At 34.7% G+C, this 26,542-nt stretch overlaps 6 protein-coding genes across 17 annotated transcripts in view; 3 read left to right on the top strand and 3 right to left on the bottom strand.

The window, feature by feature from the left end:
* Positions 1 to 3,327, bottom strand: LOC126761774 (uncharacterized). Its single transcript, XM_050478154.1, has 2 exons — positions 3,304 to 3,327; positions 1 to 891 (listed from the first exon to the last, which is right to left on the bottom strand). Exons 1-2 carry the CDS (start codon positions 3,325 to 3,327, stop codon positions 1 to 3), a joined length of 915 nt encoding a protein of 304 aa, XP_050334111.1.
* Positions 3,328 to 3,580: 253 nt separating this feature from the next.
* Positions 3,581 to 5,348, top strand: LOC126761147 (mitochondrial E3 ubiquitin protein ligase 1). The gene is made up of 5 exons (XM_050477100.1): positions 3,581 to 3,798; positions 3,872 to 4,041; positions 4,104 to 4,517; positions 4,598 to 4,805; positions 4,919 to 5,348. The coding sequence occupies exons 1-5, from the start codon at positions 3,694 to 3,696 to the stop codon at positions 5,036 to 5,038; spliced, it is 1,017 nt and encodes a 338-aa protein (XP_050333057.1). The 5' UTR covers positions 3,581 to 3,693; the 3' UTR covers positions 5,039 to 5,348.
* Positions 5,155 to 8,507, bottom strand: LOC126761145 (FGGY carbohydrate kinase domain-containing protein). The gene is made up of 7 exons (XM_050477097.1): positions 8,035 to 8,507; positions 6,759 to 7,266; positions 6,302 to 6,680; positions 6,094 to 6,244; positions 5,902 to 5,976; positions 5,603 to 5,824; positions 5,155 to 5,514 (listed from the first exon to the last, which is right to left on the bottom strand). The coding sequence occupies exons 1-7, from the start codon at positions 8,215 to 8,217 to the stop codon at positions 5,374 to 5,376; spliced, it is 1,659 nt and encodes a 552-aa protein (XP_050333054.1). The 5' UTR covers positions 8,218 to 8,507; the 3' UTR covers positions 5,155 to 5,373.
* On the top strand, positions 5,471 to 10,743 carry LOC126761148 (ribonuclease P/MRP protein subunit POP5). The gene is made up of 4 exons (XM_050477101.1): positions 5,471 to 5,541; positions 9,885 to 10,009; positions 10,064 to 10,301; positions 10,360 to 10,743. Exons 2-4 carry the CDS (start codon positions 9,990 to 9,992, stop codon positions 10,537 to 10,539), a joined length of 438 nt encoding a protein of 145 aa, XP_050333058.1. The 5' UTR covers positions 5,471 to 5,541; positions 9,885 to 9,989; the 3' UTR covers positions 10,540 to 10,743.
* Positions 10,674 to 12,376, bottom strand: LOC126761146 (adenosine 3'-phospho 5'-phosphosulfate transporter 2). The gene is made up of 3 exons (XM_050477098.1): positions 11,446 to 12,376; positions 11,199 to 11,380; positions 10,674 to 11,133 (listed from the first exon to the last, which is right to left on the bottom strand). The coding sequence occupies exons 1-3, from the start codon at positions 12,229 to 12,231 to the stop codon at positions 10,968 to 10,970; spliced, it is 1,134 nt and encodes a 377-aa protein (XP_050333055.1). The 5' UTR covers positions 12,232 to 12,376; the 3' UTR covers positions 10,674 to 10,967.
* Positions 12,377 to 12,720: 344 nt separating this feature from the next.
* Positions 12,721 to 26,542, top strand: part of LOC126761044 (protein draper) — a 49,314-nt gene continuing 35,492 nt past the window's right edge. For 7 of the 12 annotated variants that reach the window (XM_050476943.1, XM_050476946.1, XM_050476945.1 and 4 more), the window contains exons 1-2: positions 12,721 to 12,884; positions 13,059 to 13,372. The gene's annotated coding sequence lies outside the window, so the exon portion shown is untranslated. The remainder of the gene's footprint in view (positions 12,885 to 13,058; positions 13,373 to 26,542) is intronic. The other 5 variants (XM_050476939.1, XM_050476938.1, XM_050476941.1 and 2 more) reach the window with 5 other exon arrangements.

The following is a 26,542-nucleotide window of genomic DNA, read 5'->3' as shown; positions in this document are numbered from 1 at the left end:
TTACTTTCCGCATGCACCCAAGACACAAGACACGTACTGAGTACTGAAATGAGTACCCGATGGACAACTGCGACGGCGCTGCACTCCATTCACCGCCGAACAGTAATAGTACTTGGTACAATCTTCTGGATCGGCCGATAAACCAGCCACCGAACATCTGCCAGTGGAAGGAGACACCGTTGTGGTAGTGCCAGTACCTGAACCGCTAATCGCTGTTACTGCTGTTACCGCCGTTACGGTCGCTGCGGGAGAACTTGTTGTGATATCCACTTGTGTGTTGCCTTGTTGACAGCCATAACCGTTAAAGACCTCACCATCAGAACACCGATAAAGCGATGGATAGAGTACACGTTCATCTTGCTGCGAAAGCGCACGACAAATGTAGAAAACATTCGGACTATTCGGCCATGGATGCGCATCACCAACATTGTCACATTGAAATTGCGGCAACAAACAGATGGAATCTTGCAGTGTTGCCGTACATTGACCACTTGCCGCATTGAATGCCTTGTTACCGTAACATTCCAGTGTTACCGCCACCAGAGTAACGCCCGCAAAGTAGCACATGTGATATTTCTGACAATCGTACGGATCGGGGAAGATACCCTGCGAGGTGCATGGAAAATTGCCATCCATGGCGAAGGGATGACACGGTCCGGTCGAATTGCTGCACATGCCGGCACGTGAGTTGCAGTAGAAGCCCTTGGCGGTGTCGCATATCTCAATGGGGATTGTCATCCAACCGCTGGAGTTACGCACGCATGTGGACAGCAATTCGCATGATTCACAAATGTTTCCGGTAGTTTGGCGACCCTCACAGGTATTCGTCTCACGCGGTTGTATCTGCGAGGCAGTCAACGCGAACCACATAGCCAACAGCAGGCTGCCGAACTGGGGAGAAGACAAAAAATATAAATTTTCAGTTATAAAGTGAGGTAATTATTGGTTTTGGGTAGGCTTATAAGTGTTTCTAAAAACAAAGATACAATAAAAAAATGTAACGGTATCGTTTGTTGAAAGAGCTACTATTCTAGAGAAAGTGACAATTTAGTAAGGTCGACAACCATCTTCGACGTATTCTGGAAATAACTGCGAGCCTTTGCCTTTTTCGAAAAAAATTTCTCCCAGTTTTAATTACGAAAGGTTTAAAGAGAGGTTTCTAACTCGTTTTTATTTTCGTGTTGTTCTTATTTAAAAATTGGATCGCTAAATATCAAAATAATGACGATATATTTCGAGACTGAAAATCTTAGAAAACGATTTATTTTTTTTATTTAAATAAAATTCCTCAGTTTGTTTATTCATAAATGGATTCTTCACAAAACTTTCAGGTTATCCATTTAAGTGTTCACCAACTTTTGGAATACGGTTTTCAATGGTCGAAAACTGTTTCAGTCACACTTTTCCATTCGTCACTGCACTGACTTCTATTACCGATCTTGGAATTTCGGAGTTAAACTCGCACAGAACATTGTTTCAAAAAGGAATATATTTATATATTTAATAATTATTCGAAAAAAATGGTAATGGAATAATAAATTTAGGAATTTAGGAAATTGTTCGACTACCCTCTGCTGATTTTTACATGTTTTTTATATATCAGATCTACGTATACTTTCTTGCCACGCATGCATCTTACCACGAGCACTGAATATGTATTAGAAAATTTCATATTTTCCTTTATTTTAAATCGAGGTACTTTTATTAATTTGAATTTTCGAATAAAAACTGTTTTTTACAATTTCTTAGCACGCACAATATTTAGCTTTTAGTAACACTAATTACAAACGTTGTAAATTTCAAACATTTAACACTTTTTGAACTTCTTCGCGTTATCTGAGTTAACTTTTTCAAAACGATCTTGCGCCTACGAAGTTTTTTACCACTCTGAAGCAACTTCTTGCAAGCATCCCAAATAAAAGCTCGATAAAATACTTAGAGGCCATCATATTCTTATTGAGAAATATATGCATGTCGATAAGTAGTTAGATATATATGTATGAATATGCATGAAGATATGCGTAATGACTCATGCTGCTTTTGGTTTGTTTGTCTTTTAAACGCTATCAGTAAATTCAAAGCAGTTCAAAGCAGCGCTGGCGTGAGAAATCTTTAGAAAGTTGGAGTAAATATTTATATTGCCGAAATGCCGAAACGCTTCAAGATGGCTCTAATGAAAACGCCTGTTCGTACCAAATAATTTCTGAAGTTTATTTGGCAAAAAATCTTTTCACTTTGCTTAGCAAATATTATAATAGACCATTTAATAGTTTTTTAATGGAGTTCTGTAAAAGATGTTGCAAAAGTTAATATTTAAACAAAGTAAACTATATTATTTACCAAATACCAATGATATATTAACCTATTTTGTGCGATATTATAGTGATGACCCTTATATTGCCAAAGTCGATAATTTTTGAAAGCAAAATAATTATAGTAGTACGAAACCTAAAGGAAAAGGAAGATGAAATAACAATTAATATAAAAACATATAAAAATACATATATATGTATATATTACCCTCGACCTGTGACCAAGAAGAGAAAGGATTGGGGTGGCTTGAATTTTTAAAAGTTACAACCGGTTTATATCGATTTATGTCCAGCAAAACTAAAAGTTGTATGAAAAAAGATTTTAAATGGCGAAAGTTGTAGGTAAAAAACGATCATTCTAGAAGTTGCGTGATAAACTTACATTTTATGTGAAAAATTCAACTAATCAAGATTTTTTTATTTTTATTTTTTACAAAAAAACTGTTTTCTAAGCTTCTTATGATATTTTTTTTTCTTTCATTGCTGTTAGTTTGTCTTACTCTTTTTAAGGCTTTCATCCGACCTGATTTTTTTTATCTTTTACCATTTTTAAAGGTTTTAGCACAGGCCTAGAAAGACTTTTTCCACATATTCCGAACTATTTCATATATTTTACATACATATACATATGTACGTTAAGATGAGCAAGTAGCTACAAAAGCCTTTCAAATATTATTGGTAATAATATTCGATCTAATTGAATTATAACCCAAAGCACATAATTAATTTTCCCGCAATGGTCTGAAGACATGTCTTTTACAATTCCACCGGTAATACATTGTACATTGTTCAGAGCTTAATATTGTTATTAGATAATTATTTTAATTTACCATAAAATTGAAGGTAGACACATACCTCACTTATTCAGAAATTCTAAGATGGTGGGTTATCAATGGAATTGCAAAAGCAACTAGCCAAAATATGTGGAATTGTAGTTGCGAAAGTGGTAGCTGCAATCACCAATCTTCCTTCCTGACCTTTCTTTATTTACCTTTATATATGGATGTTTATACATTATTCTTTCATTAACATTTCTGTTAAGATAACAGCAACATTTAAAAGATTTTATTATATAATAAAACATTTTAACACACAATACACGTTTTACGCGAAAGACAAATTGAAAATATAATATTAAAACGAAGCAATAACCAAAGGAAACAATTGGCGGAAACAGAAATAATTATTTCATTCGTTAATGATATTATGATTTGGCAGCACTTGCGAAAGTGTCAAATTGTTGACATTTCCCCATGTAAAACATTTATCACTTTTTGTCACATATTTCCTCATTCGTATCAGTTTTTTTATCAACTCTCACGTAAAAAATGTAAATATACCTCAAAGCCTCTTGAAAAATTAAGTAATTTCTGCAGTAATCATGGAATTTCTGCACGAATCAATTGCGCTTGGTGTTGATTTGTTAATATTAGGGCTATGTGTTAAAGAATATGTCAGCTACAAGAAAAATGTGAACTGTCTCAAGGTTAGTGCAACAACCAACAGCTGATAGTGAGCTACAAATTTCATCTAAATCGCATGTGCTTTATGCTTTCCAGGCTGCCCCACAACTGGCTATAGATAGTGATCTCAAGAAATATGTGGGTGCACAAAAGGATAAAAAGATACCGTATGCTGTGGTGCGCGGCACGGTCACACCAATTGGTGTGCCAATGCGCAGCGTTATGTCGCCATCCGTAACTGGTGTCTTACAAATAATCAAACTCAGGTGATAACAATTACTTTAACGCTTTTTTGTTGTACAACAATTTACAATGTTTTGATTTGTAGTGAACATCGCGTTACGCGCGGCTTTGCCGGTTTCTGGACCGAACAACGCAAACTCATACATGTGTCATCGAACGAAATGCCTTTTGAGTTGCGCAACAACGAAAGTGGCGTTGAAATCATTGATGCATTAAGCGCTGCTGTGCTGGATTTGGATGTGGTGTATGACAACTATGAGCCATCCTCGCTTTCGTTTTTCGATCATGTTTTCGGCTTTTTCTCCGGTGTCAGACAAAAAGGTCTGCAGACAACAGAGGAAGTGTTGCGTGATGGTAGTTTCATTACAGCAATTGGTGAATTGGAGTTGGATGGTAAAACGTTACGTTTGCAACCATCGCCGGTGGGTCCACTCTTTTTAACGACCGCTACCAAGTCTACATTGATTAAAAAATTCGAAGAGGCTAAATCATCCATGCTGTAAGTGTTACGGTGCAACTGCAGCTTTTCTTTTCTTTTTTATTGGTGTAATTTTATTATATACATATATTTTTTGGTAGTGTTAAAATCTTTGTCTGCGGCACAATCTCAGCTATACTCATTGGTTACATAGTACGTAAGCTGTACAACAAAAAGAAGCAAGAACGTGATGAACGAAAAATCAAAGAAACTCTAGAGAAGGAGCGACGTGAGAGACGTGCACGTACACGCCCACTCAATCTTACCACTGAGCAGTTGTGTGTTGTATGCTCAACGAATCCCAAAGAGGTGAGTGAGTGTAAACAAATTAAATTACTGTACAGTACTGTCAGTTATGCGTTTTTGTTTACATTTTTTTGTATCAAGAAATGACATTTTGTTTGAATTTTCTTTTTTTACAGGTCATAATATTGCCATGTGGACATGTGTGCATCTGTGAAGACTGCTCCGAAAAGATTCGTGTTACTTGCCCCGTATGCCGTGGCAAAATTGCGACAAAAGCTGCTGCTTTTATCGCTTAATATAAAATCAAAACAGTGGTTGCTTATACTTACATACTAGTATGTAAACATCATAAAATCTGCATTGCATTCGCTGCAATAAAGTGTTAAGTAGTTATATTAAGTGCGAGCACAACTTTTGGACTTGTTGCAACAAATGTAACAAAACTTAATTTATTTAATAATTAATTAGTTCATGGCATAGTAACAATTTATAAAATCTTTGGAAGGTATTAAGGTACAAACAAATGTGTGTAGTAGCAATATGCCGTTATGTAGGTACAATTTCAAACAAAAAACGGTACAATAAATGCATAAAGACAAAATTAAATTGTTAAGCCTTTAGTATAACGGATTTAGTTTTCCATTATTTGTTTGTATTTGCGTTGATCTTCAAGCATTTGCAGAAAAACTCGATACTTGCGATTGTGATAGTCCGCAGTGGACTTTTTCGGTTTTAACAGTACACCAGTGCCGCCCATTTCCTTCGAAGTAGCCTGAAATATCATTTATAAAGGATTATAGTAAGAATAAGAATAAAACATAATTTCTTCATTATATAAACGAAAATATTCGGTTACCCACCTCTAAATTTCCATAAACGTTTGCGGCACATGCGCCCAACATGGCGGCACCGACCAATACCATTTCCTGCTCATCTGGTATCACAGCGGCTAATCGGCAGATATCGGCGTGTGCTTGCACATACACGCTGTTCTTTGCTAAGCCACCACAAAACAGCATACTGCTGTAGGGCACACGCTTAAATTTCTCGACGAGGTTATCAATAATGTGACGGGTGCCATACTATTGATAAAAAAATGAGCATAAAAATAGAGTTCAAGTGCTTTCATTGTTTATCAATAAATAATGATGTTACTCACAGCTAATGCTTGTACAAATGCCAAATACAAGAGCGCCAACGACTCCTCATCGGCGTTCATATTGAGGCCCGATATCTAAATTGTATTAAATGACGGTAGTTAATGTAATATTTTTATATGATGTAAGTTGTATACGTAAACGTATTTGATTGGCACTTTTATTATATAGGCAAAAAGCTATTTAATACTTACCATGCCCCTCAAATTGGGATCAGCGATAGGCGAACGATTGCCATGAAAATCTGGCCAAACATGCAATTCATTGGTCAGAAAGCAAATATCATCGTAACCGCGTTCCAAACGCATCTTCTCCAATAGATTATTTAAATATTGATATATGTGCCTGAAATGTAAAAGGCATCAAAAACGTTGCCACAGTAGTCAAATCATGCGAACTCACTCATTTTTGCCTAATTTCGCTTGTATGTCGGCATATTTTGTATGCGTTTTTACAATGAAATCCAATAATATACCAGCAGCGCTCTGACCACCTTCGTTGAGGTAGTAATTCGGCAGTATGGCACCGCGATAAGGACCCCACACACCATGTGCCAGGCAAGGCTCGCGTGTCAAGCTCATGTGGCAGGTGGAAGTGCCGCATATAAGCGCCAATTTGCCTTGTAGATTCTCCAATATTGCTTCCAGTGGCTTATCACTCGCTTCCAATGAGGCACGACAACCAAACATGCCCAACGCACCGGCGTGTGCGTCAATTAGCGAGGTGCCAACGATTGTACCAGGCAGTAGTGAGAGCTCTTTGGCAGCTTCCGCCGTTAAACCTATTATGTATGAATATAAATTTCCGTTATTTATTTAGAATTATTTAGATAGGTGTTTTAAAATCAGTTTTTATTTACCTGCGCCCACCGCCGAACCCGGCTCACAGATGCGCTGTCCAATTATTTCGAAATCGTTTGCGCATAAATCATCCAAACCTATCTGCTTTAAAAAATCTGCGCTCCAACGCATATTCATAGCATCGTAATTCCATTTGCAAACTACTGAACACAGCGAACGCGTGTCAACGCCTGTGCTGCGCCATGTAAGAAAATCGGGCAGATCAAAGGCGCGCCAGACTTTACTCCATGTACTTTGTAGATTCTTTTTCAACCACAACAATTTCGGTATTTCCATCTCCAGTGATACTTGTCCGCCGACATACTGCAGCAGCTCGTGTTTGGTCGCATTTATAAGTGTGGCTTCGGCATGTGCACGATGATCCATCCACAATATGATATTCTGCTCGCTTTTGCCGGTGCGACTGACAGTGAGAGATTCACCATTTTTGCCCAATATCACCAAGGAGCAGGTGGCATCAAAAGAAATAGCTTTTATGTTTTCCTTCTTAGTGTCTTTTGTGACTTCCTGGGAAAATATATAAAGTTTTTATTGGATTCTTGATTTCGGTCAGTCAGAAAACTTTGTTATTTGAAAAGGTATCTTTACAAATTTGGCATGAATTAATTCTCAATGCAACGGCACAATCTCGGAGCAAATTTTGAGATCGGACCACTATATATACTGGCATACAAACTGACCGATCGAATTCGAGTTAAAGAATTGTTTTTTCTGTAAGAAAGCGGCTGTGAAAAGTGCTGCCAAAGCTAAGGTTATTTTCTTGGGTTTTATAATTAAAAAAAAAACTATTGTTTAATTTCTAATATCAAAATTATTTTATTATAGTTTATGTTTTATTATATTTACATAATGTATTTTATTTTATTATTACACTTTAAGTTATCAACAAATCCAACTAATGCAACAATTTCTCCATTGTATTCGTAAACATTTGTCTATAATCACTTTGTAATCGGTCTAATCAAAATATAAAGGTTATACACGAAGGTTAAACTCACTCTTTATCGGCAAAACACAAAACAATATAATATACCAACGACACTAATTTATCTAATCTCAAGAAAAGTTGAAATTTGCCTCCCGCGTTTAATCTTTTGTTTAAAAATTCAAATATTAACCGCATCCTGTTTAAACTAAGTAGAGGATTTCCAACATTTATACTAGCTAATTTTTGAAATTATTTTAATTCTATTTTATTAAATATGTTAGTACATGTTTAAACATGACTTATGGATCGTCTTTTTTTGCTGCAAATATCGCTAAATTTCATCTCACCTTCACACAATGACACACTGCACTCCAAATATCCTCGGATGATTGTTCATAGTAATCGCGCTCGGGGTTCCAAGTCTGTATTGGTTTCACACACTGCTTCAATACCTTTCCCTTCAAATCGACCAGTGCAGCACGGGCACTGCCCGTGCCTATATCAACACCTACAAAGAACGTTTCGGTCATGGCGAGCTAAGTGAAGCGTGTTATCAATATTCTTCAGACGACGCAAAGCAAAGCGAACGTTAAAAACCGGTCGAAGTGTTTTTTCAAATATATACGCAATTTTTACTAATAATGTCCGTCGATAATGCACTACTTAACTCCCCGACTGGCGTCAGCAATCTGAAACTGTTGAGAACTTCTAGCTTTCGATTAACCTGCTGCTACACGCCTTTTGCCGTGTTGTAGTTTCTTTTTAAAGCATTATCAGTCAAAAAATTTGCGTCAAAATATTTAAGCTAAAATATATTGATAAAGTAGATGGACTAACTAGTTTATTAAGTTAATTATTAAGTTTATTAGTAATTATCGCGTACTAGCTTATGTATTGGCTTTTGTTTCTATATTTTGACTTGAAAGAGAATAGTTCAGAATTTGCCACAATCTGATGTAATCTCAGTAAGTACTCACAGAGCTCAAAGTGTATTCGTGCGATGTGCAGGTGGCACCTGCTCTACGTAGGGGGCTATCAATGAAGTGTAGACAAGAGCGTAAATAAATTGAAAATATTAGTTAATCACACTTTGAGCTCATAAATTGCTCTCCATGCAAGTGATGTGGGCAGAAGTGTTTAATTGTACACAGCTTTGAGAAACTAGTGGCACCTAAGAGCTTCATTACAATTATTCCGACATACATGTGTATTATACCTATATATGTTCTCTGACATCTGTACAAAATGTTAAAGCTTTTATTTGAACATATAAAATATCAATGCAGCTTCCATTACATGAGCCCAGGTTGGTATAGGTGAAAGACACTGTCGGTAGCGATTCCGGATAAAGCGGATACACTTAAATTTTCAAATCTAACGGTATTTTACCTTGTGTGGAAACTTTTTTAGTCCATCAGTTGTTGTTGTAACGGCCGAAAATATCACTTAAGTAATTTGGATTCCATTCCACTTCTCGACTCTCGGGGGAACGGCGTAATATTTTTAATTTCGTAAAGTTACATCTCGAATATTTTGACACTTGGTCTCGAGGTACCTACAAACCCGTGTTCACTAATAAAAGATTTATGGGGTTTGACCATGGTGTATTTTTTGCAGATCATATTCTCTGAAAGTGGGATCTTAACAATGTTACTAAGTTCCGTTTTGCGTAGAAGTAGAAGCTTTTTGTTCTGCTCACCATCAAATCACCGCAAAGTAACTTTGTGGTATGCCATGTGTTGCTAGTGTTCCAAGGGCTGTGGTGTTCCTCTAGAGTACATTCCTTTAAACAACCATTGAAGGAGATGGGGTCCGAGCAGGCTAAATCGGCTGCCGTTTTGTTTCCTTCTTTTCTTGTAAGACTGGCCTACCAGATGATATTTATTGCTGCTTCGCTGTCCACTTGAAGGTTTATGGATTTGCTGGTTAGAGCAGAAGCTCACTTCTCGCCTTCTGCTATGCCAACAATTTCGGCTTGAAAAACTAAATTTCTTTTGAAGTTATATTCTTCAAAGCCCCTATAAAGTATCTATATAAATGATCAACATGACGAGCTGAGTCGATTTAGCAATGTCTGTAGGTCTGCCCTACTGTCTTTCTGTATATATCTTGCATATCTTTATTTGTGAAGGGTATTCTAAGGCAATCGAAGTTAACGTTTTTTCATGTTTTAATTAAAATTTAAATTTTTCGGAAGATTCTTCTAATATCACATCTGGCAACCCCCATTGTCTGATTACGAGAACAGCTGATTTATGTTTATGTTCGAAAATCAACAAATCAACGTGATATTCTAACAAAAATGGTGAGGATCAAAAATCGGTAAATAATTAATGAAATACCTTATAAACCCATCTAAATATTAGCTAATTTTAGTTATGTAGTCGTCAGGATAGTGCCAGAAAAACCGACGAATATTTTAAAAATTGACGATGCCGTACTAGCAAAATCTGTGCTGCGCAATGTGAAAAAGTACTACGGCGACTATGGACTGGGTACTGTAGAGCATGGTTTTCGCGTGAAATACTGTAATGAACGCACGAAAATAGCAATAATGAGATGTCTACATCGATCACATCGTACGTTGACGAGTACGCTGCCGTTGATAACTATGGTAAGTACATGAGTATAAGCGACTCTTAAATAAAATAAATATTTATCCTAATATGTAGATCGGAGATGTGCGTGCAAAATTCCATACGCTTTACGTCGGTGCTACTATAATACATTGCAACAAGTTCATAATAAATCACCAGCAAAGATTTTTGGACGAAATGGTGGGTCAAATCGCGTCTGCGAAGGAACGCAAGGACTTCATCAAACGTGTTATGGAATTCGATCTAGAGCAATAGCAACGTTGCGTTTCAATAGCAATTTACTTAATATCGTAGAGTAAATAAGTTTAATTTTTTTTATATATTTTTTTGTTTTTATTTACACCCATGGTAGTCTAAAGCTATAAGAAAAATGTTACATTCATACATAATTAGGTGGTATATCAATTTAATGAAGCACCGAAATAAATAAAGTGCTTTCTTGTTGGTAATACATATGTATCTGCTAAATTTGATTCATTTTTTACCTCACAAAATATATTAATTACTATTAACATTACTCACTACAGGCTAAAGTCAAAACTACAGCTAAGAAGTGTTTGTTGTCAAATCGAACTACTCGCAATTACTACACTAATTTTGGTATCGTTATAGTAACAAACATTTACAAATTTACTAATTAATGTACCTTTTCACGTAAAAGATATTCATAAATTTTTACACGTTTAAACTTCTACTAAGAACTTGCGGCTTGAAGAACGCTCCCAAACTCTGAAGGCGTTAAGCGCATACTTGAACTTTTGTTGAAAATCTCGCATAGTCATTTTGTGTTTTTTGCTGTACACATTTAAATATATGCCCAATACTACCACTAAACCTGACCAAAGATATCTGCAAGCAAAAAATAATATTTTTTTAATATGTATATGCCGTTTTTCTCTTATTTTATAACTTACTGCCAGGTAAATGGCTTGCTGAAGAAAACAAACGATAATGCGATCGTTACTGCTTTTCTTGCTGTCGTCACGGTGGCAGCTACTGGCGCGCCACTGCTTCGCACCAAAGCCAACACAAACTGGATGCCCAGATAACCTGATAAACTGAAGAAGAAACCATAGCCGAAAGTTTCCACTATGTGCTAGAATAAAAAACAGGAATAAAATATATTTACTTAATATTTATGAAATTTTCTCTGAAACTCACCTCAAGACAAAAGGCGAAACCGCTGAAAAAATTACCAGTTACCATCAGTATAACCAGAAGGTAAATAAAGCCCAACCCATAAGAATAAAGCACAACTTCACTGCTGGATGCTTTATGTTCTCGCATTGCTTTTTCCTGCACATTTCCGATAGCTGCATCACAAAGCAGTGCCGCTGATATCATGGCGACACCGGTGAGATCGAAATTCGGTGAGACCTGCGAATCGGCTAGCGTGAACCAGGCCAGTCCAATGCACATGGCGAAAGCAGCAGCAAAATCAAGTGGCCCATAACGCTTTCCTTGTATCAAAATGCTGCCCACCAACACTGGTATCAATTTGCAACATTTGAATATCACCTGCGTGGGATAGTTAAGATAGCCCAGACTAGAATTCGACAGTCCCATAGTGCCGAGTGTTAGTGCGGCAAGTAGAAAATAAGTACGCATTGGTATACGACGCTCAGATGTCTCAACACTACCTCCTGGCAGTAATAGAGCTCTACGTCTAGTCTCTAGATCACGTTCAATTACACCGAAACAAATGTAATAACCGAATTGTACAAGTGTGAGAAACCATCCGTACGGCTTAAAACCTTCAACCGTAAAAATTAGTTCCTGCAGATACCCATAAATAAGGTATAGCACAAAAACACCTGCACAGCTCAAAAGGAATTGTGTGGTGCGGTTGTAGTAGGTAAGATTGAAGCAAAGAATTCGCAATTCAGGTGGATTATCGGAGTCGGTTGATGTTTTACTGCCGTTACTATTCACTTTAACCGACGCCATTTCTAAGCTACTCTATATTTCGTTCTATTTGATTAACGCACTTTTCATCACCGGCAAATTGTTGGCTAAAGCTTTTTATCTGCAAATGAATTCTAAGCAAAATCTTTGTTTACTTATCAACCGCCACATTTACATTCTTTCTAACTTCGAAATTCGATTATTCAAGATGTTCTATTAAAGCCCGTATACACGTAGATATTGAGCGTGTTGTTGGAAAGTTGTGTGTTCGAATTTTAAAATCAATTTCTACTGTTTGCCAATTGTTTTTATAGAAAAGGCCATTATAAATAAAAATGTAAAAACTCATATTCGAAAAAATTTTCTTTAATATTTTAAATGAATCACGGTATATAATTAAAAAATTCGCTTCAACAGAAATTGATGTGGCAACCTATATGAACTGGAGAAAATAGAGAAAAGAAAGACGAAGAATAAATTGACAGTGATGTCAAATGGGACATTTTCATATATTTTCAGTTTATTCTTTAATCGGTTGAGTGAATGTTGTTCAATATTTCGCACTACTCAAAAGTTAACAAGTACAATAAATAGATGTGAGTAATTAATTTCAATTTGAGTGCGTGAAGTAAAACGACTATACTTGTAAGTGTGCGAAAACATCGGTAAAATAAATTTTCTCCTATCTATAAAAGGTTGGTCGCTACGTTTCGCCAAATTTTATTAATTAATTGCGTATTGGGCAGTGATTTGTGGTTTTAATATTAATAAATTAATGAATGTTGCTGATAACTAAATTGTGTTGTGAAAATATTTATTCTTATAATACGATTTAATTGATTTGGTTTGTGTTTATTGCTTTTTTCTAGTTGGAATTTTATATATCAAATATAAAAGCTGTGGAAAACCGGTTTAGTGTCTGCTTAGCGCATTGTTTTTTTTTTTTTACTGCTGGAAAAAATCTGCGATGATGCTGTAATATATAAAAATAATGCGAAATTACTAATAAGTCAATAAAAGATTGGTGAAAAGTGTTAATGTATGCAAAGAGAAAGCAATTTTTTAAAAGTAAACGAAATATTAAAATATCAATAAAGATATTTTTATGAAAACATTCAAACCAGTGCTAAGTGAATACATTATCATCATATTAGAGAAGCATTTCTTGTGATATGAAGTAAAGGTAGGTGTCTTGTTTATGCCAATAAGTAGTTACCTATCGAAGTTAAAACCGAAAAATATGCATTGTCACATAACTATTCGCAAATTTTTAGTTTTCTTCTGCAACCACGTATAACAATCAAGTTATTTGTTTCGAAAAGAGTTATCTGCTTCTCCACAGTTTACGCTTTAGGTAATTGCTCTAGCCCAGTCAATTAAAAAATCGCTTTCGCCATTCCACTTCTTTTCCATTCGTTTAACAAAGTATTTTCTCCATTTTGTTTATTCTTTATATTCTGCTTGGATTTCTATAGGTAGTGTTTTTCTTTGCTTTATTTTTTTAAATTACTCTGTACTTGTGTACGTCTTTATCGGGTACAAGTGGTTTAATGTATTTGTTTGTATGTGTGTTCTATATCTCATGGCTTTCGCTTAGAAGCACGACTAAAAGATACTTCTACACATATGCTTGAACAATACATACAAGCATGTGTGTACCATATACATATGTAGGTATGCATGTAAGTATGTAAATATATAATGACCTTAAAATAGGGCGAATTTAAAGGGACAGAGACGTAATTAATGTGAGGGTGGGTGAGTGTTTCTGTATGTTTATCTGTACGTTTTTAATGCATTCTATGTCATGCTGCTGTCAAAATTAAGCCCATAAGAACGAAAAAAGCTAAATTTTTCCTCCGTATAGAAGATTAGTTAGTTGTGTGCGCTTTTTTGTGAGATATGTTGAAATTACTACGTGTTTTTATTTGTACATAAAAATGTGTCGTCATTTGTGAAAAATATACTTGTACAAGTTAAAAGCCATAACATTTAAAAACTTATTTATTTGATAATATTATCGACACTCGTAATATTTCTAAACCACAAGATAATTACTTCATCAAAGAAAAATTTCCAAAAATTAAAATTTATTATTTATTTTCCTTATAAATCATAATCCTATACACATGTGAGTATTTCTTGTTTTTCATGCAAACAAGAATCCGCCGCAATAAAATTTTCTATAGAGATGCTGTGCGCAGTAGGTACAAGTTGGTACGTAAATATGTATGCTGATGTATTAAATAAACAAACACCCCTCCCAAACCGCCCAAGCGGCCGCTGATTTCAATTGATTGTGTCTGCCCGCATAGTTTTTATTTAAAAAGAACATTTCCATCGTGCGCTTGGGGAGTGTCTAAACGTTTGCGGCATTGAGAAGAGAAGAACGCTCGTCCACACATATAGACAGACGTATGCATAGAAAATGAAATGCATTCAAACGGGAAATACTAGTTTATCATGTAAGAGCAATGCCGCAGTCGGCAGTTCGTCTGCAACATGACTCTGACTTTCAAACGTCTGCAACAGTGAGTGAGTGCCACTGCTTGCTTCCTTGAAACAATTTTATATACTAGATACTTCTGTTTATTTACTAATGATAATGGAAACTGCAGTGCAGTACATATAGTACGAGTATATGCTGTGGAATTAAGTTACAAGTTATGTGCTTGCTTTACACAGTTGTGTGCAAAAAAGTGGCAGTATGTTGTATAAGTATTATTCACAATTTATAGTCGTGTTCTAATTTTAATGAAAGTTAAAAAAATGTGAAATGGTGTGTGGCGAGCTGAGTCGATTTAGGCTTGCCCGTCTGTCTGTGTTTACGTCTGTATACATATATACGAACTGGCGCCTCAGCGTTCGAAATATCGATCTAAAATTTTGCACTCAACCTTTTCTTTCCAAGAATTAGAATTATTTATCAGATATTATAGAAAATAGGCGGTCCTCTAGCATTAGCTGCCATACAAACTGAGCAATTAAAGTCATGTCCTTGTATGGAAAACTTCTTTTTTTGTCAAAATATCTTCACAAAATTTGGCACGAATCTTTATGGAAAGAAACGGTACAATATCCGAAGAAATTTTTCAAATCGGACCACTATAGCATGTAGCTGCCATACAAACGGTACGAAGAAATCAAGTTCTAGTATGAAAAACTATTTTATTTGTCAAACTATATTCACGAAATTTAGCATAGATTTTTATCTGAGGCAACGCTAAATTTTCCCAACAAATTTTTCAAATCGGACTACTATAGCATATAGCTGCCATACAAACTAATCAATTTAAATCATGTCCTTGTATGAAAAACTTTTTGTATTTGTTGAGATATCTCTTCGAAATTCGGCGTGAATTATTATCCGAAGTAACGGTATAATCTCTGAAGAAATAGTTCAAATCGGACCACTAAAGCATATAGCTGGCTTACAAACTGAGTGAATGAAATCAATATAAAGCTCTTTTTATACACTTTTATGCCATAAAAAATGCACATGAGAAGGGTATTATAGTTTCGGTGCAACCTTAGTTAAAATTTAATCAAACCATTTAATTAGTATATAGTACTACATCCAGTTCCATTCTTGCATGGCAATTCAAGTCTGGTTGCCATGTGTACACAGCTCTCCTATACACTCGCTTAGAACATGTGCGACGCCGGCAAAGTGCATTGTGCCTGATTTCTAATAATATATATCAGTCTGCTAGTATTCTCCTAAACATTGTAACTTGTGCGAATAAGATGGCGTAAGGCAACATTTTTTGCTGACGCCGCGAAATACGATGTAAATTACTGGCAATGGAACTATGTGATTACATACGAACATACGCTTATGCGTTCCTATGTTTGTTTGCATATTTCTCATAATACACAAAGCTTTGCTCTACATGAAACTGACACTTTCAAGAATCCTGACATTGAGAAAAATTAATATTCACAGTTCTGTTTAGAGGAACACCAGCGAAACGCCAGTGTATAGAATGCAATATGTTTGTTTGTATACTCGTATGTATGTGAAATATATGCAATAGTGTAAGCACTTATGTAATAGTGCATTTGAAACGCTTTTAAAGTCTAAATTAATTTTTAGAATTGCTAATTATAAATTTAGTCACACTAAATGCGCGTAAATTTAATTTAATAGTTTTTTTTTCAATTTTCACTTATGAAAGAAAGCTTGCACTTATTTCAAATTCGCAATAAATTCCCTATTATATGTGTTGAGAACTAGACACTATTATTTGAGCACAAAAAACTCTCACGCCACACTTGAAATTGTGGTTAGAAAAAATACTTTTTTTTATTAACCGCAACTGGCGTAAGACTCGCGGCGACGCCAAAGTCTGGAATATACATACATACATACATATCTCTATCAAATTCGTATTTTTTCTTCATAAATGTACGACCATTTTTGGTTAGAAAAAATTTTAAATGTAGAAGTAATGAGAAAAGTAAATAAAAAATGCTTACATCATTAGCAACTTTTCCTTTTTCAAAGCATTTAATTAATTGTGAAGATGAACCACTTGAAGCCTTAGAACGTTCATTTATACTTTTAGCACATAAAAAATAATGTAATTTCTTATTTCATTTTTTTACAGTGTAAAACCCCAAAACACACTACATAGCATCTGATCAAAATTGACCCGGACTGGTTCACTTACATACTTATGTACATATGTATATATGCGGTAGTATAAATAAATAAAAAATATTTTCTAGGTTTTTTCAACCTTTGTTATATTTACGAGTGACGTTTTGATCCAAATACCCCCAAACACTCTAAATAGCATATGATCAAATTTGACCCGGACTGGTTCACTTTTGCGGTAGTATAAATAAATAAAAAAATATTTTCTAGGTTTTTTCAACCTTTCTTATATTTACGTGTGACGTTTTGATCCAAATACCCCCAAACACTCTAAATAGCATATGATCAAATTTGACCGGACTGGTATTTTCTAGGTTGTTTAAACCTTTTTTATGTTGACGTGTAAAGTTTTGATCTCATTGTGTCAATTAGTGTGTGTTTGTTAACGACGCGAAAACTTTTTCTGTCGATTTTTACACTGTAAAAAAATATTTAACAACGAGTTTGCTGAACATTTTTGTTTCCAATTTAATCACTGCTACGTAATAAATGAAAATGTTGCAGAAGTGTTTTCGGTAATCTACTTTATCACGAACACAAGTAGTTAAGTTGGATTTATGCCAAATGGAGGCTTTCCAATAATTTTTTTTTTTGTGAAAAAGTTTACCGAGACTTAAGAGGTTACATGGGTTTCCTCGGGTACTTGGATGAAGGAAAAAAAAACTGAAAATTGAGTTTTTGGCAGACATTTTTACAAAAAAGTTAAAATTTTAGTGAAAATTTCGAGACATTCCTTTTTTTCAGATAGTTGTAATAAAAAAACCTTCGTCCAAGTCTTTAAGAATTGTATTTCAAAGACGTGTGTAAAATTTCATGAAGATCGGTTGAGTAGTTCTCGAAAAATCTTGCCAACCGACTTCAAAAACACAGTTTCGAGAAAAACGCGTTTAAAGACGGCGCACTTAGCCTAGCTAGCCTCGAGCGCACAAGTTCTCAAGGCTGTATCTCCGAAACTATTACTCGGATCAACTTGAAAATTTAGGACAATATTCTAGAGGTGTTGTAGAATTCAAGAAGACAATAAAAAAATCGATTTTTTGAAAGCCGTAAACCCATGTAATAAGATGTACACAAAAAATTAATGCTGAAGTCCGCATCAAAACAAAACATCGAAAAATAAAGAAACAATGTTTGAAAATCGTCGTTTTGGCATCAGAAAAATAGCAGTAGATCTCGGCGAAACTCAGAGATCTTAGACTTAGAGAAGATGAAAAATTTTTGGTTAATGTTTTGGAGTTAGTTTGCAGCCGGTAGCAAATACTTCTGTTATAATACTTAAAAATGTGTTTTTTTAAGTCAGTCCGGGTCAAATTTGATGTGAAGATAATACTCGTATTTTGCTACCTACATTTTTAAACTCTAGCGAAGAATAATCCAAAGCGAACTGCTGCAGCTCAACACACTCGGGAAATCCAGCTATCCGCAGATGTTTACATAAATGTCAAGCACTCACCTAAGCGCAGAAAAATGTTGCATGTGCTTGACATGTGTTTATTTAGACATGTTTTCGACATTAGAAGTGCATGGGAAGATACACAGCGGGCACCGCTGTTTGGGAAGGTCTGCTGGGATGTTTTGTGCAAAATTACTTTACGATACTTTTTCATATTTGAAAGTTTTCATTTATAAATGCTATGTACATACTTACATACATATGTACGTATATGTATATGAATGTAAATACATGTGTTTACATACATATGTAGTAAGTATGTCTAAAAGTAGAATTTAATACTCATCAACCCGTGACAATGGCACGTTACTCTTTCGTGACTACTTTCATACACATTCGTACATATTCGTAAATATCCGTCTGTTATCGTTCTTTGTTGCAATAATAATTACAGTGCTGTTGTTGTCATGCTCCGCTTTATTTTGAAATCTTTATTTGCATAACAAAAGCTTGTGATTACCAACTAAAAGCGCAGCGGAGAACTTGAATCAGCACCTTCTCATTTTCTCATTTCGCTGTTGCCATTCATTGCATACATATACCTACATATGCATGTATCTGCCGGTGTATATAGTTTGTATTTATTTGTGTTTGGATATCACTCGGCATATTCACTACAAATGATAACACGTATGTACATGTATGCACATGTGCATGTGGTAAACAAGCAGATTAATATGACAATCAGACTCACTGTGGCGTCTCATTATCTGTTTATCCTGCGGGCATTCACTTGCAGTCTGCACAAATGAACATACAGAGGTGCATTCCAAAGTGAATGAAATTTGTAAAGATAAATGTTAAGCAAGAAAATTATGCGCACCTATAAGTGATAAAAGTTATGAAAATAAAAAAATAATAATCCCAAAAATATTAAGAAATGCAAAACAACAAACCAAAAAATAAAAAAAAAAATTATAATTATGTTTAAAAAATAAAGTAAACTAGAATAACATAAATAATTATAAAAATTAATTAAAAAACAAATAAACCATCAAAACAAAAAAACAAAAAAAAATATTTTTTAATCAATGTTAAATATACAAGTACATATACTTGTACATATGTATATGTACATATATTAAAAAAAAAAAATTTTTTCGCTTTGAACTTTGTAAAATAGATTCTTAGCTTATGAAAATCTCTCCAAGTATGAGCTCCCAATTGCAACGGGAAAGTCCTCTGTCTTGTAGTTTTCTATTTTTTTATTATCTCATAGAACAATTCAAATCTCGTTTCTAAAAAAAAATATTTCGTTTCATAAGTTTTGTAGGAAATTTAATGCTCTACAAAATGATCTATAACGTTTTGCGTCTTTGGTATTGTGGAGCATACAAAAAATAGAGCGCTGTCTGCAAGCTCAGACCCCGAAGAACACTGACCTTGCTTAATATTTTCAAGGTCACTCGAGGACTCCATAAAATATTCCTCAACCCCCTCCAAGTGGCCTACTGGATCGGCGTCTGACTTATAGATCATGATCTTCACCTTCGTGCACCCATAGTTAATCTCCCCGCCACGTTTCGTCCGCGGTTCTATGGATTCTGACTTATAGATCATAATCCTTCCCTTCGTGCACCCATAGTTAATCTCCCCGCCACGTTTCGTCAGCGGTTCTATGAATTCCTTTGTTACCAACAACAAAATCTTCATTGTGGCTCCTTTAGTATCAACATCGGATACCGCTGCGGGGTCTTCGAAGCATTAACGAATCTCCATCACTCAGTTTGCATATTCCGGTTACAGGCTCTGATCAGCTGCATTATCTGATTCCGCGGCGATGGTGTAGACGGGATTAATACCCTTGCCCTTGGTCGGGATGGGATATCTTTGCTATTTACCGCTGCTAGCCTGGATCCGGAACTCTTTCCAACTTTGCAAATTTATATAGTGGACTGATCTCAACACAAGCAATCACTGGTGGACTCATCAGTCAACACAAGCAATGATTGATTTTGGTACCCGGTGGTAGACCGTGGACCTGAATTGCCTAAAAGCACTTCCAGCGCCAGCTTAGTCAGCGCTTGCATCCCTTTCCAATAGATTCTGGGGATTTTTCCTTTCCCGATTTTTAGTTAGAAATAAGTTTTATATTACTATCATTGAAACTATGGATGTCAAACTTCGTCAAATTGCCAGTTTTGCATTGCGCCTAATTGTAGGCAAGAAATTTCTTTCGGTTGTTTATTATAGAGTATAAAATGTTGAAATCTTATCGACATTAAAAGTATGAAACAAAAAAAGAAATATTTGAACTTTTTCGTAGTCTGTTATGGACTAAAAAGTTGCTTCTCCTGAAATGTGCCTTGCATATACTTTTTGATGTACTTAGTGTATATGTACTTATGTATATTAAAATGAAATTTATCAGTCATTAAGAATTGTAACCTGACACCGCCGGCCCACCAATGTACTCATACTCGCCTTGCACTGTGCACATTTGTACATATGTACATATGAGTATACACGAGTATATGCATTTATTTATTTCTTTATTGTGTATATTTGTATAGATAAAAATGTCTTTTTAATCCAGCATTTCGTTGGCTGCTTTCTGTAAGCGTTTTGTCATTACTCCCGCTGCTGACAATTTTTATGTTTACAAGAATTTATTACACTGTGACTGTCTCCTCTGTAGCACAGTGTGTTGAGATAAGCGAAAGTAGTGTAAATAAACAAATAAATAACATATAAACAGGATGATATAATCATTGAGTTAGAGTTAACAATGATTTAAAAAGGCTTACACTTAATATAAATGTTTATAGACCTGACAAAATCATCTAGAAACCTATTAACATTTATAAAAATAAGGAAAAGTTTCAATTCTGAGTTCTAATCAGTAAAACATTCAGAGCCGTATCTATTTAACGGATTTTTCAATAAGAGCGTTACAAAAATTGAAATTCTTTATTTCTGTGATAATACATTCGATGCCATAATGTATGGATATCAATTTCTTTTGCATGGCCACCACAGGCACGCTTGCAGAAGTCAGACGCTAAGCCCAATTTTCGGTTTCCAATCATAAATCGGCCGATCATGCTGCAATTTCACGGTCGATATTCGTACGAAGTTCATCAATCGTCGTAGACTTGACGTAGCCCCACAGAAAATTGTCTAACGGCGTCAAATCGCACGACCGAGACAGCCACTTGACTGGGAAATTTCATGAGATCACACTCACCAAACTTGTTTTCAATAACTCAATTGTAACATTCGCTGTGTGACTTGTGTCGCCGTCCTGTTAGAACCACATATTGTCCAAGTCGATATCATCCAAATCGGGCAAAAAATATTCGGTTATCATTAAGCGGTAGCGAACCCATTCACAGTAACGTATCGGTCTTGATCATCACGGAAAAAGTACGGCTCATAATAATTTTTTCGGAACGCAATGGTGACTCATGGAGTACATATGTACATACATACGTGTGGATTGTTACCTAACCAATAACGCATATTTAGGAAGCCATTCAGCCAGAAATGAGCCTCATCGCTGAAGATGATTTTTCGATGAATATTCGGATCATTCCACATTGTTGCTCACCCCAATTCACGAACATACGACGATTCTGGTGGTCAAGCAGCTTCAGTTCTTGCGTCAATTTGATCTTGTAAGGACCCAGTCCAAGATCTTTTCACAAAATTCGTCACAACAACGTCACAGAGATGCCCAACACTTGAGAACGACGTGTGAGAGACTGATTTGGGTCTTTCTTATTTTCCCAAATCCTTCGATTAATCAACATCTATGCTCATCGACTAACCGATGAAATTGGAATTTTGATTTTAAATGAATCCTTCGTCTGTTATACTGACCACCGCGGTCGGTGCCTCCGGAAACTACCTGCCAATGGCTAAAAACATGTAATGAAAAATTCACAAAGTATTATTCAAATGTTGCTCTTTGACATGCTCAAAAGTTTTAATAAATTTATTCATTTATTATTTGAAAAAAAAAAATTGGTGCAAAAAGGAATTTTTTCGGCCATCAAAACCCACATAACCTCTTAAGATAATCATAGAAACTTTAGCGAATAGCGTTATCAGTTAATTAACCAATGATTTAATCGTTAGTGGACTTGATTAAGTCCATAATTTGATAATTGTCCATAAGGTTAGTTGAATCAGCTGTTTATTGTACGGCTTATGATTAGATAATTTACAGCCTACATTACCAATACAATGCCCACTTTCTTCATATTCCAAGCGTAAGCAATGATTTAAGTGGTTATGTTCACTTCTGAATAAAGAAGAAGATTTTTTAGTTTTCTCCTGTAAATTTGAAGTTGATCCGGTAAATAGTTTCGCATATATGAGTGTATTTATAAGAATTCTCTTAACTTCGTGTAATCGGCTCTCAAAACTATACACGTTATTGAAACTCTGTTTTCAGAGTCAGTGAAGAAAATTGCTCATACTAAGCTCTTTTAAAAAAACTATTTGTCAGGAAATGATCAAAAGTGTGAGATTATCGCTAATTATTTCATTTTCTTTTAAATCATTTGCATTCGAGTTAATTTTGAGTAAAAAATTCTACCTCACCAGAACACTTCTTTCGAAGGTTCTTCCAGAGATCGGTTCGGAAGTTTAATTTTTTTCAAAATTAACCAAAACAAATCCTTTAAATGCACATTATTTGATAAAACAAAATGCCTATTCAAAAAAATTTACAAAAATCGCGTTTTTCTGACTTGGAACTGGATATACATACATATGTACATAACTTCTTCATAGGTTTCTCATATAAAAAATTAAATATTTTATTAGAATTTTTTATTGTTCCAAGCATACACTATAAACAAAGAAATTTTGAAATTTTTGGAAAAAAATATTTTAAACTCGGCCATTGCAACGCTATTTCCGGTGACCCCTGCGAAAAAATATGAGCCCATAGTGGCAGGAAAACTCGTTACAAGATCATCTAAAGTGAAAAGAACGTGTTTTAGTTGAAACCTTAACTTAGAACTTGGACGAAGGAAAAAACATGAAAATTGGTTTTTGGCAGACATTAAAAAAAATCCTCGCGCGATCCTTCGCGACTTCAAAAAGACGTCCTTAGTTAACTGACTTCAAAAGCTGTAACTTGAGTCGGAAAGTTTCTACCTGTTGAAAAAACGTTTAATAGACAGAAATTTTTTATATCCTTGACTGACCCCGAAAGAACGTACAATAAATGGCTGAAAAAGTTCTCAAAAGACTGTTTTTCAAATTTGGCTCTCTGTTCTCAGAACATCTTCGAAACTAAAATGGCTATATTTCTTATAACTTTGAAATATTACATTCTACAAATCTATAAGTTTTCAAATGATCTTTATGACTTCAATTGCAATTTTATGTTACATAAATACTAATGCCATTTTTATGTAGTACACACAATAAAATAGGTAAATAAATATGAAATAAGGAGAATTGATTCTCATAATCTCTACAATAGCATTATTTCAGAAATAATTTTTGCTTTCACTAATTTTCAACGGAATATTCTGTCCACAAGTGACAGTATGAAATTGACAACTTGATCACGTTTATGAAGCAATATAATGGCTGAAAGAGTGCTGCTTACCTTTGGCACAGTATCTGTCTGTAATACATATGTACTTCCATAAATGCAAGTGGACTTGTGAGAGTACGCACGCACACTCATTGCTCAGAACATCGGCTGATTAAACGCTCACTCAGCTGTTCAAGAGAACGTGCTGATATTTACACTTTATATATACATAAACATGTACATATATATGTATATAGTAAGTATGTATAGTATGTATGTATATCTTCGTGTGTTGGTGATTGCAATTTTATTTTTAAATGAACCGACATATGTTCGTGCATATGTGCCGACACCACAACTTTACCAAATATGCACTACTCGCACACACACGCACACATTTTGAATATGCAGTGATATACATATGTATGTATGTGTGTATATGTATTTATGAATAAGGAAAATTGAATTGCATTTGCGAATTAAAATGAGTGCAAAATGTTGCTTTGTTGCTGCTTTGTACGAATGACTAATAATTTAGTGGTATTGTTGGAAAAATATTGAATTCATTTTAAATTACAATTATTATATGCACTTTTAGCGAATTTTAATTAGTGGTTAAAAAATTGGTTAATAATTTCCGGTGTGATTGCATGTTAGCCCAAAGGCGAACGTAGCACCAGAAGCTGTTGTTATTATTGTTGTAATGACGTATGGTAAAACATTTTCCAAACAGTTTTAGGGTTTGCTTAGAAGTTGACTTTCATTGTTTGGTTATATATTTGGGTATGTTTCGGTTAGGCATATTCGAAAGTCAAATGAAGGCAGGCATTATAGTTAAATTATATTATACGAAGAGAGAGAAGTTGCGATTTTGAACAAAATGACTTGACCTTTTTTAATGAATAGTTTTACAGACCCTTTGAGGTTATGATGGGTCTACATTTCTACTTTTATACTCAAATGTTCAACTTTTATACACTAAATTACCATAAGGCAAGTCGGTAATAATTTTATATGTTTACAGCTATGTTTTTTGTTTTCTACTTCCTATTGGACTTTGTGTGGTGATACGAATTCTAATGAATTCATCGATATCTCTACCAATATTGACCGTTTAAGTACAATTGGCCATACATTCATTGCTAGCTACGAATAAATACGCTGTGGAGAATTTAATTAAAATTTCAACTTTGACGTAACGCTACACAGAGAAGTATTCACTCACACACATACAGAAATACATACATATGTACATAGGTATATGAAATGCCTCAATTTGTTATCGTTTATGAAATTCAACTGCAATAAATTTAATCAAACAGCTTTATTGTTTACAGAAAAACTTTAATACATACACATGTACGTACATACATTCATTAGAATATGATCGAAACCAATTTTAGCTGAGAAAAGGAGAAAAAACAATCTTGCAAATATTTTAAATTTATTAATAGACAAGTGTGTGGTGTTTCATCTTTGGCACTACAACCGTGGGTCGACCTAGTCGGAGAGCACAAAACTTCGTCAGTTGCCTTTATGCTCCGCGATTTCACGCCAATTAAACATTCCAAGTCCAGAAAGGTCGCTATGCACTTGGTTCTTCCTTTGGATGCGTAGGCAGCCTTGTCTCTATGGGACTTGAATCGAAGGAGTTTTTCGCTGGAGCAATTTTCATGCGCCTAACTATATCCATCCATGTCGCAGTAGAGCTCATACAGTTCGTGGCTCCTTTGACATTTAATATATGCTTATGATTTTATCCAGGGAATTTTCTGGAACTGCTGTTCTTGGTTCACACTGGAGTTTAAGAGATGGTGGTCTATTAAGCTCTCCGTTTCAATGGTTGGGTCTAACATTTAAATGAATTGGAAGAAAGAAGTTGCGAAGTTACGACCAAGAGAGAATATTTTAGGTTAGATATAATTAATAATACTTGTTATTTGACCATTTGGCCTCTCTGTTCCGGTTAAATGAAAAATATTTTTTCAAACAGAAATTATATTTAAAAATTAAAAATTAATTTCCATTGCAGTAAAGTCGTGCAGCTAAAAATATTTTTTGGCAGAGTTGCCATCTTTTATTATTTTTTAAATTATATCAATTTTAATGATAATTTTTAATTTAAGTAATATGTTCATCAAATAAAGTAGTTTTAAGAAGATTAACAATCAGCACTATTTTTTAGCGAGCTTGCCACCCGTATCTTTTTTTTTCGAATTTATTTGATAAATAAATTAAAGATTACAATATGTACATACATATATCAAATGAAGCTTTTTTTGTTGGTTAAGTTTTTTCGAAAATATTTTTTGAGCGGGGTTGCCACATATTTCAAACGAAAAAATTTTAAAATTGATAAAATATGTACATACATATGTATGTACATATGTATATGCAATCTTCCAGTATTGATATAAAATTATATAATATGTTCATCCAAGTAAAGAATTTTAAGCAGATTTAGAAACAACGAGTTTTTAGCGGACTTGCCACCTGATTAAATTTTTAGAATTTGAAATGTAAATTAAATTAACATGATGTGGGTGGCTAATCAAGCAGCTTTAGTTAAATACTTTTTCGTCGAAGAAAATTTAAAGAAAATGAGAAGAGTTGCCACATTTTTGAAATTGACAAAATATTTATGTGTATCCAATCTGCCAGTATTGATATAAAGCAATATAATATATTAATCAATTTAAGGTGTTTTAAACAGATTTAGAAACAACGAGTTCTTTACCGAACT

Source organism: Bactrocera neohumeralis, chromosome 6 (assembly GCF_024586455.1).
Source record: "Bactrocera neohumeralis isolate Rockhampton chromosome 6, APGP_CSIRO_Bneo_wtdbg2-racon-allhic-juicebox.fasta_v2, whole genome shotgun sequence".
NCBI lineage: Eukaryota > Metazoa > Arthropoda > Insecta > Diptera > Tephritidae > Bactrocera > Bactrocera neohumeralis.
Note: the sequence above shows the minus strand (reverse complement) of the source record. Positions and strands in the feature narration are given on the sequence as shown.